The 14,073-nt window shown below is 39.6% G+C and overlaps 2 protein-coding genes across 3 annotated transcripts; both read left to right on the top strand.

Moving 5' to 3' along the window:
• Positions 1-691: 691 nt before the first annotated feature.
• Positions 692-2,333, top strand: LOC121679315 (transcriptional repressor p66 alpha-like). Its single transcript, XM_042058277.1, has 3 exons — positions 692-827; positions 1,179-1,429; positions 1,592-2,333. Exons 1-3 carry the CDS (start codon positions 766-768, stop codon positions 1,885-1,887), a joined length of 609 nt encoding a protein of 202 aa, XP_041914211.1. The 5' UTR covers positions 692-765; the 3' UTR covers positions 1,888-2,333.
• Positions 2,334-3,718: 1,385 nt separating this feature from the next.
• wdr48b (WD repeat domain 48b) lies at positions 3,719-13,180 on the top strand. 2 transcript variants are annotated; one of them, XM_042092797.1, is made up of 19 exons: positions 3,719-3,825; positions 4,412-4,552; positions 4,660-4,735; positions 4,901-4,983; positions 5,276-5,405; positions 5,853-5,941; positions 6,077-6,178; positions 6,342-6,566; positions 7,332-7,406; positions 7,678-7,780; positions 8,813-8,910; positions 9,013-9,120; positions 9,372-9,468; positions 9,672-9,767; positions 10,208-10,313; positions 10,616-10,703; positions 10,888-10,964; positions 11,159-11,351; positions 11,941-13,180. In XM_042092797.1, exons 1-19 carry the CDS (start codon positions 3,778-3,780, stop codon positions 12,034-12,036), a joined length of 2,031 nt encoding a protein of 676 aa, XP_041948731.1. In that variant the 5' UTR covers positions 3,719-3,777; the 3' UTR covers positions 12,037-13,180. The 2 variants fall into 2 exon arrangements, with proteins under 2 accessions (XP_041948731.1, XP_041948720.1); XM_042092786.1 differs by having other exon boundaries at positions 4,657-4,735.
• Positions 13,181-14,073: the final 893 nt, after the last annotated feature.

Raw genomic sequence — 14,073 nt, 5'->3', positions numbered from 1 at the left:
CCAGACTAGTTACCTTTTCCCAACGTTTCTCTGTCATTGAAATATTCTGGTAGGCCATGGTTTACCAGTGACAAACCTGTAAATTATTCAGAGAAAGTGGGAACCCTCCTAATGAAGAGACCTGTTGAGGTTTGCACTTTCTGTACGTCCTTCTATTTAACATTTAACATTCTATTTAACATTTGAGAATGTCCTGACAATTTTACAGCTGGTTTTAATGTGGTTGGTGTTTATTGCCCTCTAGCGTGAGGTAATAGCTATTGCCACGACTTGCGTATAGTGGGCTACCATCAGAAATTGACGGCTGCCAGTGCATAGAGACTTTGATGTAGACCTAGCTGTTTTTTAACTTCCCTTTAAAATTTTATCTTTAAATGATGATTTTGTCATTCTATGTATCAATGTGAATCTGTATAAGTGTTACATCTAACTCTATGTAACTTATGGCTCCTAAATGCAAGACAAATTCCCCCTTGGGGCAATAAAGGTTTCATTTATTAATTTATCTTTAAATGAATTATGAATTTACCATAGGTGGGTAGGCCAACAGTAGCCTAAATTTCACAAAATGTTTTATGAATTGGCCAACGCCCCCCCCCCCCCCCAAAAAAAAAAAAAGTTAAATAAAAACAAAACAATAAACAATAACAAGTTAAGAAATCTAATCAATATTGTTGCTTGTCCTTTTCTTTGACAATATTTCCCAAGTGCCTAGCTTTAGGCCGCACAGGAAACGACAAGTGCAGTGTGGCACACCTGCCCTGCATGCTTGATTTGTCAAACAGTAACACTTTTTTCGTCGTTTGTCTCTCAAAGATGGATATTCGGTCAGTATCAAACGTAAATAAACTATTATGTCAATAATCGGCGCAAAGTGATAGCACTGAGAGCCTGCACAACGGTTAAATTCTACCGACTTACTGCAAAGTATTAGGATAGCCTACTCATCCACATTAGCCAACCATCAAGTTAGCTAATCTAGCTTCTAACCATACTTTTCAAGAGAAAACATGCACGTTTGTAAATTGCACTCTTACATAGCCTAACTTGTCCACCCAATAACTTAAGTTTTTGTAATCACTAAATGTGTGTTTTAATTGACCCGTATACTTCATAGCTGCTTGTAATGAACTTGATAGCCTACATTGACTGCTGATGTCCTGCTTTTTTCTGAATAGCAACTACTTCACTGGGGCTCGCGATTCATATGATGGACAGCTAGCTAAAGATTACCACGCAATCCACAAGCATCTAAGGAGAAGTCTCCACAGCATTCCCCCTCCTCCACCCCGCGCCTCAGGGCTGGACTTCCTTCCTGATGCAGAGAATCAACAGTTCACCTACTTGATTGGTCTGGAGGTGATTGTGCAGGAACGATTGACAGAGACACAGAATGTCTCCCCTAAGCAAAGGAAACATAAAGCCAAAGGTATGCACCATTGGCAATAACAGGAATAGGTCTGGGGCTAATTTGGAAATGGGATAAGAAACTTACACTTGTGGCATAATTACCCCTGCTACATCAATGACAATAGTGTGTGTCCATATTTTAGCTGTGCACTGTTAAAATAGTGATTTCATATTGTGACAGGTGCTTTGAGAAAGAAGAAGGCTCCTCCTCACAATGACCCAAAGACCTGTGATCAATGTTCGACTGATTTCACCTGTCGATGGTGGTGTGTGACGATGAGAACAGACAGAGGTGAAGTCCAGTTGTGTGATCATTGCAAGACCTCCAAGGACAAGAAGGCCATAGTGCAGGCCCACACGTCTAAGATGGAGGAGGCCTTTTCCCATGCCAAGCAGATGAAGCTAGAGGCCAAGCAGCGACTCCTGCAGGGTCGGACACAGGCCATGCAGCTACCTCAGTGCAGTCAGAGGATATAGATTGGTGTGCTCAAACACAGTAAGAATTACTGTGAACATAATTGTAGTTTCTTACATGTAAGCCACATTAACTTTGTAAGATAATGTTTATACAGAATGCACTCTATCTTGTTGAGATATTTCTGATGATGTTCTTGTTAAGATGTGTGTGGTGATGTTATGAGACCACTTCATTATTTTATGTTGCATAAATCCTCATAACCTTAAAACAACCATGTCTGGGTTGGGTTTTTGCACATTGCACCTATTATCCTTGTGACTGTGTGTTATCTTTAAAAATAATTTTGTTAAGAGAGGAAATTACTATAGCTCATAACCCTGGCTGTTTTTTGTTAAATTGGATATTATTTATTATTTGTATGAATAGTAATGAAGTAACAAGTGATGCATTTGATGACATAGGATGGAATGATTTTATAAAAGTTATAAGATGGCGTTTTGTCCCTTACCTGTCTTTGTTGATGTTCTGAAGCTATGGAAATATATTATTAAATATTTTGTGCATTCAAAAATGGTTGTGTTATTTACAGGGTTGGGTAATGGATCACATGTAATCTGGACTACATAATCAGATTACAAAAATGAAGGAACTATAATCAGCCCATATTACAATAAAAAAAATGTGTAAGCAGATTACAGTTACTTGATTACATTTTATCATGCAAACAATGCAACTTTTGTTTATGATGGCTAGCCTAACTAATGTTTTAATTTGACAAGCAGCCCATTCGTTTGTCCACTAGATGTCACGATCATCCAATTGCCTGTGTAGTTTCTTGACAAGAAAACAGAAAAGGGTCCAAATCAAAGCCCAAGATGGAGGAGCCATAGACCCATTCCAGACTTGGAAAATGCGTTCAAGGCTACTTGGTAATTTGCCAATAGGCCTACTGAACGCATCTGAATTAAAGACTGGAAAATAAGAATGTGCATGTTGTGTAGAAGAAATTAATTACATGTTTTGGGCAATCCTGTTGATTACGTTAGGCTACTGATTACAAAAATGCAATGCAATGTATTAGTCAGTAATAGATTACATTTCAAAGTAATCTGACCCAAACCTGGTTATTTACACTGTATGATGACTTTTAGCCTACAGGGAAAACCGAGCTACAGTATAACAGATTTCAGCATCATGCACTAACGCATAGCCCATTGGTACACCAAATGTAGGTAAGAAGAGTTTTATATCTGCCTCTTTACACACTAACTGCTGAGCGGAGTATCTGACAGCATCAGGCCAAGTCCTATAGCAATAGGTCCATGAATCATTGTAATGCTCCTATCAGTCAAATCAATAAATTTATGCATGCAACATGGTCTCAATACACTATACAAATATAAAAGAAAATAACAAATAGCCTAGTAGTAGGCTAAAATATATAGAAATAGTAAAGAATATAGAAACAACAAACAATGAAACAATGCCATCCTGTAGGCCTACATGAAAAATATATTGAAATATATTTTTAAGTGTCAAAAATATATTAGGCTATTGGGCCGATTTTAAATAGTTACATATATTTAAAAAATATATTTCAAAAAAAAATCTGTTGTGTATGGGATTTGAACAACAATAAAACAATGCAGTGTCAGTAGGCTCTCTGTTCCTATCCTTGAAGGCCCTCTTCTTTCTTTTCAGCAGCTGTTAAGAGCTCATCAATGTTACCATTGCTTTTAATATATATCCACTTGTAAATACGTGTGTTTATGAGTCTGGTTTGAAGAAATTCTAATTCTACTTACACAGTGATTTGGATAAATTCCCACGTTAATGCATTTCACAAGAACTCATGTTCCCAGGAAACACTTCGATCGTTACCAGGAAGTGGTCAACGTGGTGCTGTTTCAGTCAGGATATGACGTTACACTTCACTGTCAACATGCAAGATGGCGTCGCATCACAGGCAAAACGCAGCTGGTCGGAGAAAAGTTCAGGTAAAATTGGATTGCTGTTCATTTCAAATTAGTTCCTGTAAATACGCAAGTACAGGACTTATGCTGCTTGGCGTTTATTCTATTTGGCTGAAGTGGTATGGCGATTCCGTTAAATGTATTGAGTAGATGCATGGCAAAGGGATGAGAAAGAAGGTTAGAGCAGGTTCCCCACTTTAATCAGTGCAGCTTCGTGCGCAAGGGGCTCATCCGTGCTAACAGGCGAGCTAATGAGCTAACAGACAACAATCTTAAAGGCATACATCTTAAGTTATCCGTTTGTTTGTTTTTCTGTCAAAACCTGAGTCAGCACTCAGTCGAACTGGTTGCCATTGAATGTGAAAACACCATAGCATCCCTTGTCCTACCAACGAAGATCTGCCTGCCTGTTGCAGTTATCAAATCAGAATTCGGCAAGGTTGTATTGAACTTGAGACGAAATGCGAATTATTGAAGAGCATTTGTTTTAGTAGTTCTACGCAATTTACGATGAATTGTCAATGGACCACTATTTGGACCCACTGCTTTGTGAGTAGTAATAGAAAGTAAATGCATGCATTGTGAATTCTTGCATTATCTGGCCTCTTAGGTGTCGTATGTCATCCGAGATGAGGTCGAGAAATACAATCGCAATGGGGTAAATGCACTACAGCTAGACCCCACCCTGAACCGACTTTTCACGGCAGGAAGGGACTCTATCATTAGGATATGGAGTGTCAATCAGCACAAGGTATGCCCTCCTTTCAGACATCATGCACAATGTCATATCTTTATTTTACCATATAAGCATGCCAGTCTTGTGGAAGGTCTCGGTCAAAATCACTCTCATTTCAGCAGGACCCCTACATAGCTTCAATGGAGCACCACACAGATTGGGTCAACGATATCGTTCTCTGTTGTAATGGAAAGACTTGTGAGTGAAAGCATCATCATTATCTGCCATCACATCATAGACAGTGTGACTACACTATAACTGCAGGTGTTAGTGATACATATGAGAATAGCATTTGAGATTTAGTCAAACAGATCTTTGCGGTCATGTGCTGCTCTCATATGTATGAATGTTGTTTTCATGCAGTGATATCCGCCTCTTCAGACACCACAGTGAAGGTGTGGAACGCACACAAAGGCTTCTGCATGTCAACGTTACGGACCCACAAGGTTGTATTTCAATCGTAGTAACTGCACAGATACAAAAATATAGCAGTTATATCAGCAATTTAAAGCTCAGTTGCCTCTTGATGCTAATCTTTTCATAAATATAAGTTGTGCAAATCCTTTAACTCATGAAATCATGGAAATGCTTTTAAAACAGAAATGAACAGTAGCGTAGCTGTATGACCGTAGTAATTAGCTCACCTCATGTCCAAATATGTCCTTCTGTGTAATGTGATACATTTGGATGTATATGTGCTGCTATATGATGTGTGATGCATGGTGTTTCATGGCACAGGACTATGTTAAAGCCTTAGCATATGCCAAGGATAAAGAACTGGTGGCCTCAGCTGGACTGGACCGGCAGATCTTCCTCTGGGACGTCAACACCCTCACAGCGCTCACCGCCTCCAACAACACGGTCACCAGTGAGCAGCTCTTTATCCTGGCCTCGCCTCTCTGCCTGTTATACACACTTGATCCTTGCACCCATTAAGTGCACCTTAAAATAGCCCTTTTGTGACAAAGTAGACAGTAGTCATTCCTGAGTGGTGTTAGCAGTTTATCTTCAACCCTCAATCTCTCTCTGTCCTTTTATACTCACTTCCTCCCTCAGTATGGTTCCTCCTGGTGTTGTAGTAGGGGGATACACAACAGGACCTCCAATTCAGAATTCATTCTTTCACCCCTAGTACTCACCCTTTGGATACAAATACACATGACTTAAAGTTCTCAGGCATAGGTCAGGCCATTTGACATTTAAAAATAGGTTCTGTAATAGTATTTTAATTTTAATTTCTGACATCAGAGAAATGAAAGTTGTATTACCAAGGGCTTACTCATACTCATGTGTCTTGACTTTGCTCTTGATTCAGCCTCTTCCCTAAGTGGAAACAAAGACTCCATCTACAGTCTTGCCATGAATCAGATGGGAACAGTCATTGTGTCTGGCTCTACAGAAAAGGTTTGACAGCTGATTTGTTCACTTTGGAGTAATTAAATGAAAACAAAAGAGCCATGTACAACTACAGTATCTGCCATCTGATCACATAATATAAGGCAATGACAGAATAGCTTTCATTAAATCTGATGTGTTCAGGTGTTAAGGGTGTGGGATCCCCGTACCTGTGCAAAACTCATGAAGCTGAAGGGACACACAGACAATGTGAAGACATTACTGCTCAACAGAGATGGCACTCAGGCAAGTACTTCTGCAGCACATTGCTACCAGAGCTCATAGATCCAAAAACCCACTCTGCTTTGTTGCTGGTAATAGTGTTATTGAAATTAAGATTATGCTATCTTATCTCGACTCATGTCTATACCACTGAACCCATTTTGTCTTGTTTCCCTGTGTTGTGCAGTGTCTTTCTGGTAGTTCAGACGGCGCCATCCGACTGTGGTCTCTGGGCCAGCAGAGATGCATCGCCACCTACAGGTTTCATGACGAGGGGGTGTGGGCCTTGCAGGCCAATGAAGCCTTCACGCATGTCTATTCTGGTGGCCGCGACCGCAAGATCTACTGCACAGACCTGCGCAACCCTGACCTCAGAGTACTCATCTGTGAGGAGAAGGCCTCTGTGTTGAGGGTACGTGAGGGATGACTGAGAGAGGGTTTGTTGTCTCAGATACTTATTTGCAATTGAATGAATAGTCGCTGGAATAGGCAGATACCAACCAGTTATGATAAAGATAAAGTAATGCTTATCATTGTTCTTTAAAGGAGTCATGACGTACTCTTTTAAAATATTTTATAACATTTTATAACAGTCTGCAATATTTAAAAAAAGCCTTAGCTATTTTGTCCTCATTATGATCTAGCATACTGATTTTGCAGCTGTGCTTTTATTTTGATGTAAAAATGTACATTTATAATTGGCTTTGCTCTAATTGACCAGCATCTTTAGGCTTCTTCCAGGTGTATTTCTAGACTGTGGATTGCTATGTCTCCATTTAATTTATTGATTAAGATTAGATCAGATTCAAGCAGTTTCTATGTAGAAACCATGCACTTTCTAATTGGCCCATTCTCTATGACCATTTCATTTCAATGGCCATTTAAAGCAGACAAGGGAACAGTTCTCTTTGAAAAGACTGGTACATCCCTAGTCACAACAACATATCTTATTTCAAAGCCATCAAGATTTTTTTTTTCTGGAGCATGGCTCCTTTAATCAGCTCTGGAACTGGAACATTAGAATAACTGATTCTGAACTGAAATAGACAACTATACAACTTCTATTAGAATCAGTCAAGACACAAAATCAGCACAGAAGGGGGGTGTTTGAACTTCTCAAGGGATCAGTTAAATGAAAATGAAACCTCTCTCTTCTCTGCATGCTGTCCTTCTCTAGATGGAGCTGGACAGGTCAGCTGACCCTCCTCCTGCCCTCTGGGTCTGTACCACCAAGTCATCAGTCAACAAATGGGTAAGCATTCTAGAATGATCTTAATTATCTGCAGAATGTGAGGATAGTGTGAAGTCCATTTTTAAGTAAAGATATGGTGAAAGCAAAAGCAGTGGTGCTGTCATGTTCAAATGTCCTTGCCAAGCACCACTTTATGATGCAATGAAATATATTCACAATCAGACTGACCATTGTAATCATTGAAAGTTAAGTTTAGTGCTGTATGAGAAAAGCAATGTTTCTCTGAGTGTTATGTCTATGAACTGACTATGTCTTCTCCTCCCTATATCAGTCACTGAAGGGAATGAACAACTTCAGAGTATCTGGTGACTATGACAACGACTGCAGCGCCCCCCTGACCCCACTATGTGTGCAGTCTGAACAGGCCATCAAAGGTAAGGTAGTGTAGTGGGAGGGACTGCATGCAACCGTCAGCCATGTCCTCCACACAATGGACTACTTACTAATCACAATTTCACAGTGGTGGACGAAGTACACAGATCCTGTACTTGAGTGAAAGTAGAGATGCACATGGTACTCCAGTGAAAGTAAAAGTTTACATTTCCACTTGAGTGTACAAAAGTACTTGCCTTCAAATGTACTTAAGTATCGAAAGTAAAAGTCCTGAAATGTATTATGATTAATACAGTTGCATTTACTATTGTTGAAATGATTCGGCACAGACATGCAGTCATTGAGCCTTTCTCCTCCATTCAAGGACAAAATCAGCTAATAATTGCTGTATGTAGAAAGAACTAAAAACAAACTAATGTGATCTCTTATCGTAGATACTTCAAAGTAACATTTGAACATTTTTCTTTGTTGAATGCTTTATACTTTCGGACCAAATCAAGATGTTCCCTTTTGTGTTTGATAGTGTCAGATTGTCTATCATTGTCTATCATTTGCTTTATGGCGTCAAGAGGCTAGTTATGGTAACATCAATATTGTGAAAAGGGGTCAACAAGGTACAGTAAATAGTGGATATGACAATAACATAGGTTAGGCAAGACCATTATTTAAAGCCTAGCTCTCTTAATAGAAAATATACATGTAAGTACACATGTATTTGGACAGTCTTTTTTCCAAAAGGAACTTCAGCTGTACTTCAGCTGTCACAAAATGTAGTGGAGTAAAAAGTAAGATATTTGGCCTTGAAATGTACTGGAGTAAAAGTAAAAAGTTTAACAAAATTGAAATACTGAAGTAAAGTACAGATACATGAAAAAGCGACTTAAGTACAGTAATTGAGTATGTGCTCAAGTAATGTCCACCACTGCAATTTCAGATAGAAAATTGAATACAAAATGGCATGTTGTACATACCAACAAAGTTTTCACAAGCTTCTTGTACTATTTCTGTATAAATAGATACTGATGGGTTTTATCAGAATGTGATTCTTGTGTATGTGTATTTGTGTGTGCCAGGTGGTGCCAGCATTGTTCAGTGTCATATACTGAATGACAAGAGGCACATCCTCACCAAAGACACCAATAACAACGTGGCATACTGGGACGTCCTCAAGGTAAGTGGAGGAGGGAAGGAATCTGTTTGCACGTCAAAGTGACACACAAAATAGTATTGCTGACAATTCCTCTATCTGACTTTTGTGTGATGTGTTTGCTAGGCTTGTAAAGGTGAAGATCTTGGTAAAGTGGAGTTTGATGAAGAGGTTAAAAAACGATTTAAGATGGTTTATGTCCCAAACTGGTTCTCAGTTGATCTCAAGACAGGGGTAAGAATATTTTTGTCATTAAGTTATTTTATTTGAATTGTTGCATTGCTACTGTTACACTAGCCTTAATGTAAGAATGGCAATATGTATTTGTATACTTTACATTAGATAAGTATTGAATATTACAAAGGAAATTAGTCATAGTTTTAATCTGTCAGTATACAATGCTAATCTGAGAAGATACATTGATTAGAATTAATGTTAGGTAAAGCTCTAATGGACATAAAGAGTGGATTTTTCATGTGTGGTAGATGCTGACCATAACACTGGATGAAAGTGACTGCTTTGCTGCCTGGGTCTCTGCCAAGGACGCAGGTTTCTCAAGTTCAGATGGCTCTGACCCAAAATGTAGGTCTACCGTACATTCCTGTCGCTTGTCATAAACCTTTACCTAAACCTTAGTATTTCTTTTGAAAATGGAAAATATTGAAAATATAACAGCATAAAAGCCATGCTAAAAAACGAAACTGGTTTACCTGCTTATTTTTTCTCTCTCTATTTCTGTCTCTCTCTGTCTGTCTCTCTCTCTCTGTCTCTCTCTCTCTCTCTAGTGAACCTGGGTGGACTGCTGCTGCAGGCCCTGCTGGAGTTCTGGCCCAGGACCCACATCAGCTCCATGGATGAAGAAGACAATGACGTGCACCATGGTAACGCCCTGCACCCTACACACCCACACTCTGCTGTTGCGGCGGTCACTCTCAGGGCAAGAGTTTTCAATCTGAAGCCCATGTGATGAAGATAACACGATGGGGGCCACAGTGGCATCCTTAAACTGGATTAACAAAACACGTTGACACATATTAAAGCACAGTGAATCATATTTATTAGACACTAAATGAAAATTAGTGAATTTGTTGAATTGAATTAATTTAGTTTAACTAAACACAGGTATCTTTCATTATACTGTCCATGATGGGATTGCACTTTGCTTAGTTGTGAGGGTTTAAACTGAGGCTGACAGACATCTTGAAATTGAAAAATGATAATGAACAGCCATTCATCAATGGCACAAGTGGTCATCTAGTGGTCATCTGATCATGCCGTGCCCATCATTTTTTTGAACTGAATCTATCCTCTCTCTCTCTAGTGAATGGGGAGCAGGAGAGTCGGATGCAGAAAGGCAATGGCTACTTCCAGGTTCCTCCGCACACACCGGTCATCTTCGGGGAGGCTGGGGGGAGGACTCTGTTCAGGTGTGTGTTACACCTCTATGTCATTACCCTGTATCCCTCAGTCCACTCATCACTGATGCAGTCTTCGCAATAGTTGAATGTTACATTATTTTGTCTTTACAACTCAGAAAGAAGACTTAGGTTAGGAAATAGGTTAGGTAGAACATATAACGTGATCTTAAACATGCATGGAACAGCTGTAACATTTTTTAACAAAAACTAAGCAAAACATAGCATCTGCTAACTGTATGGTACCCATGTCATTGGCTATGCCAAACGAGCCTCATCACTAATCAGCCACCTTGGCATTCTTCCTTCTTCAGGTTATTGTGTCGAGACTCAGGGGGAGAAACTGAGTCTATGCTGCTCAATGAGACGGTCCCTCAGTGGGTGATTGACATCACTGTAGATGTAGGTGTCCTTTCACTGCCTGATTAAAACAAGTGTTTATTTACAAACATCATAATCATTTGCCCTACACTGACTTGAAGACCCCTACTAAGAAATTGTTCTTAAATGGTTTGATTTAGCAAGACTCATGCTCTGATGACACCACTAACAGGAGTCTGTTACACTGTTCTTCTCATCTTTACAGAAAAACATGCCAAAATTCAACAAAATCCCCTTCTACCTCCAGCCACATTCATCTTCAGGCGCAAAAACACTGAAGAAGTGGGTAGAATTCAAATTACTTTTATGACCACTGCTCAGTTTAACTTCATTAATAATAATAATAATAATAATAATAATAATAATAATAATTATTATTATTATTAAAACAAAATTGGGATAAAATCTTTGGAGACACAGGCGTGATGTGCTTGGAAATTTTGACTGCCTCATGGGTATTGTGTGTTGTGCTGTAGGGACCGTCTGTCAGCCAGCGACATGCTGCAGGTGAGGAAGGTGATGGAGCATGTCTACGAGAAGATCATCAACCTGGACACGGAGTCCCAGACCACCAGCTCCTCAACCAATGACAAGGCGGGAGAGCAAGAGAAGGAGGAGGACGTGGCCATGGTGGCCGAGGAGAAGATCGAGCTCATGTGCCAGGACCAGGTCTGTGAATGGAGCGCCATCTAGTGTTACATCAGAGACATTCTTTGTTTATCGCAATGGGAGTTAAAGGGACACCAGGCAAGCCTGATGCTTTTTCTCTATGAAACTCCCCCTCGCTCGGTCTGAAGCTCTTTTCTTTTTCTTTGTGTCTTCCGTCAAGGGTTTTCGCTGCTTCTTCGCCGGCTCTGCCATTATACACACGTTTGCAACAATCTCTAGCGTTTCGTTAGCCTGCCTCTGTGCTGTAAACTGATCCTGCTTCGGTCGGCGGGTAGGATACACCGAACTTGCAAGTGGGATTTTCTTCCTACAGGCAGTAGGGGCGGGCGAGAGAGCCTTCATTCGCCCCGTAATGAGTCATTTAACCATATACCGACTTACGAAGATGATTAATTAACACGAAAACGTTGCCTGGTGTCCCTTTAACTGTCTAGTTGCCTTTGCTCATGTCAAGCAAACAAATGTGAAAAAAATGTGCAATAATTTGAGACATTATGAAGGGAACATTTTTGATGGTTGGTGAAAGAATTGTCATTGGTGGCATGTTTCCAGAGGTTAGAAATCAATCTCTTCTCCCTGTCTCTGTCAGGTGTTGGATCCCAATATGGACCTGCGAACAGTCAAACATTTTATCTGGAAGAGTGGCGGTGACCTGACTCTTCACTACAAGCAGAAGCCCACGTGAAGGGCCCCGGGCCCGAGAGGCCTCAGAAGGACACTGAAGGGACCTGCATGGCTTTCCACCACACACACACACACACACACACACACACACACACATATATATATATATATACATATATATATATATACACGCACACACAACCAACCCCACTATACTTTGCCTTCATCCTTGCACTGGCCAATGTGAACACTTACCAGAGAGCTTCCTCAGTGATGGAGAAACTTCTGGAAAGTTTCTACCTGTTGGCCAGGAGACATTCACTGTGGGGGAACTGAGCCATCGACATGTTCAGCAGAGAGAATTCTCAGACTGAAATACAAACATCCTTTAACCTCTTAATTTTATCCTTTTAACCCACCTCCTCTTTTTTTAAAACCTTTTTTTGCCCTCCCCTTGTTTATATTGTAAGTATTTTCAGTTGGATGTCAGTGTTGGTTTTTTGCAGGACCATTGCTCACTCTGTAATGTGGACCACTGTGTGCAAGGAGGTGTCTACATTTCCGCCACATTCCTGGGCCTGGCTCTCGTTTGACCAGATCAAGCCACCGCGGCTTCATTTTAGACCAGCGTAAAGTTTGACGATCATTGTTATGTGGGGCTCTTGGCCTTTTTTCCCAGTATCAGTGGTCATGGAAGACATTCACAATTCTTTTTTTCTCATCTTTCTCTTTTTAGTTTTTTTTTTCTTTTCAGTTTTTTGTATGATTGTGTACAGCACACTTTTTCTTTTTTTCTTATGAACATTCTCTAAGTTATTCATTTGTTTTCTGGAATTTATTACTTTTATTACTACAGTATAGTATAAGGAATGAACTTAAAACCTACCAAGAGACAAATGAAGGTAGGAAGAAAGGCACTGACAAACACACACTGCATCACACACACACACACACACAGAAAGTATTTAGCATTAGTGCACTCAAAACACTCCAGTTGGATGACCGGAATGTTGTAGACCAGTTAATCAGTAATCATGATTGGTTGATTGATTGCTGCCTACTGAATGACATTACTGTATATTTGTAAATCAAAGTCAGTTTAAGTCAAAGACAAGATCTTAAAAGGACAATGTTGAGCCAGTTCCTGAGAGGGACTATGTGATGAGCATTACATTTGTAACAAATAAAGGAGTCTTATAAATAAATCATTGGTTTTATGTTATGTTTTAAGCATATTTTAAGCAAGTTTTGCTCAGTCCACGGGGGATTCAGGTTGGAGTTCAACCTGAGGTGTTTTCCCAAACAACCCACTCTCTAGTGTTAATTTTGTCACCTATTTTTAATTTAGTCCTAGTCTTAGTCTTGTGACGAAATGTCCTTTTTAGTCTTTGTCATATTTAGTCATTCAAATATAATTTTTGTTAGTCAAGTTTTAGTCGACTAAAAGTCTCGTCATTTTAGTCTAGTTTTAGTCAAAAGAAAACTAAAGGTATCTTAGTCTTAGTCAGTTTTAGTCAACACATTTTAGTCTTTTTTTTTATAACAAATTATTTCTGATTGAGTGAAATAGTGTTTCACACATCTCAATTTTCCAACAATATTGTGTGTCCACAAGGCTACTCGTCTGTTATAATTACTCATTCTGATTTTTTGTCAGTCAGTATGTTTACATGCACAGGTAAGTCGAGCTACAGTTATAGTATGGTCTATTACCATAGACGTAAAAGATTTGAATGGACCACTGTCATATTCGTAGACCAGTGTTTCTCAAAGTGTGGTCCGGGAATCACTGGTGGTCCGCAAGCTATCCCAAGTGGTCCGCGAGCAGACGTGGTAAAATATAATATAGATGAGTTGTTTGCAATATTGAACCAACTTGTATGTAAAAACAGTTCTGCAACACAGTCTATGTAAGATATGCCAGTTTAAATCATACAGTATGAATCCACACAATAAGCAAAGTGGTTCAGTGAGTAGGCCTATAGTGTAGACTAATTATAGGCTACTGTTGAAGAAGGTATAATCTTTTTTTTTTTAGCTAGGGTTAGTTAAGTGGTCCTGAAACTGAAAAAGTTTGAGAAACACTGTCGTAGACCAA

This window comes from Alosa sapidissima, chromosome 1 (genome assembly GCF_018492685.1).
Source record: "Alosa sapidissima isolate fAloSap1 chromosome 1, fAloSap1.pri, whole genome shotgun sequence".
Taxonomy (NCBI): Eukaryota; Metazoa; Chordata; class Actinopteri; order Clupeiformes; family Clupeidae; genus Alosa; species Alosa sapidissima.
This window is presented reverse-complemented; position numbering and strand designations above follow the sequence as displayed.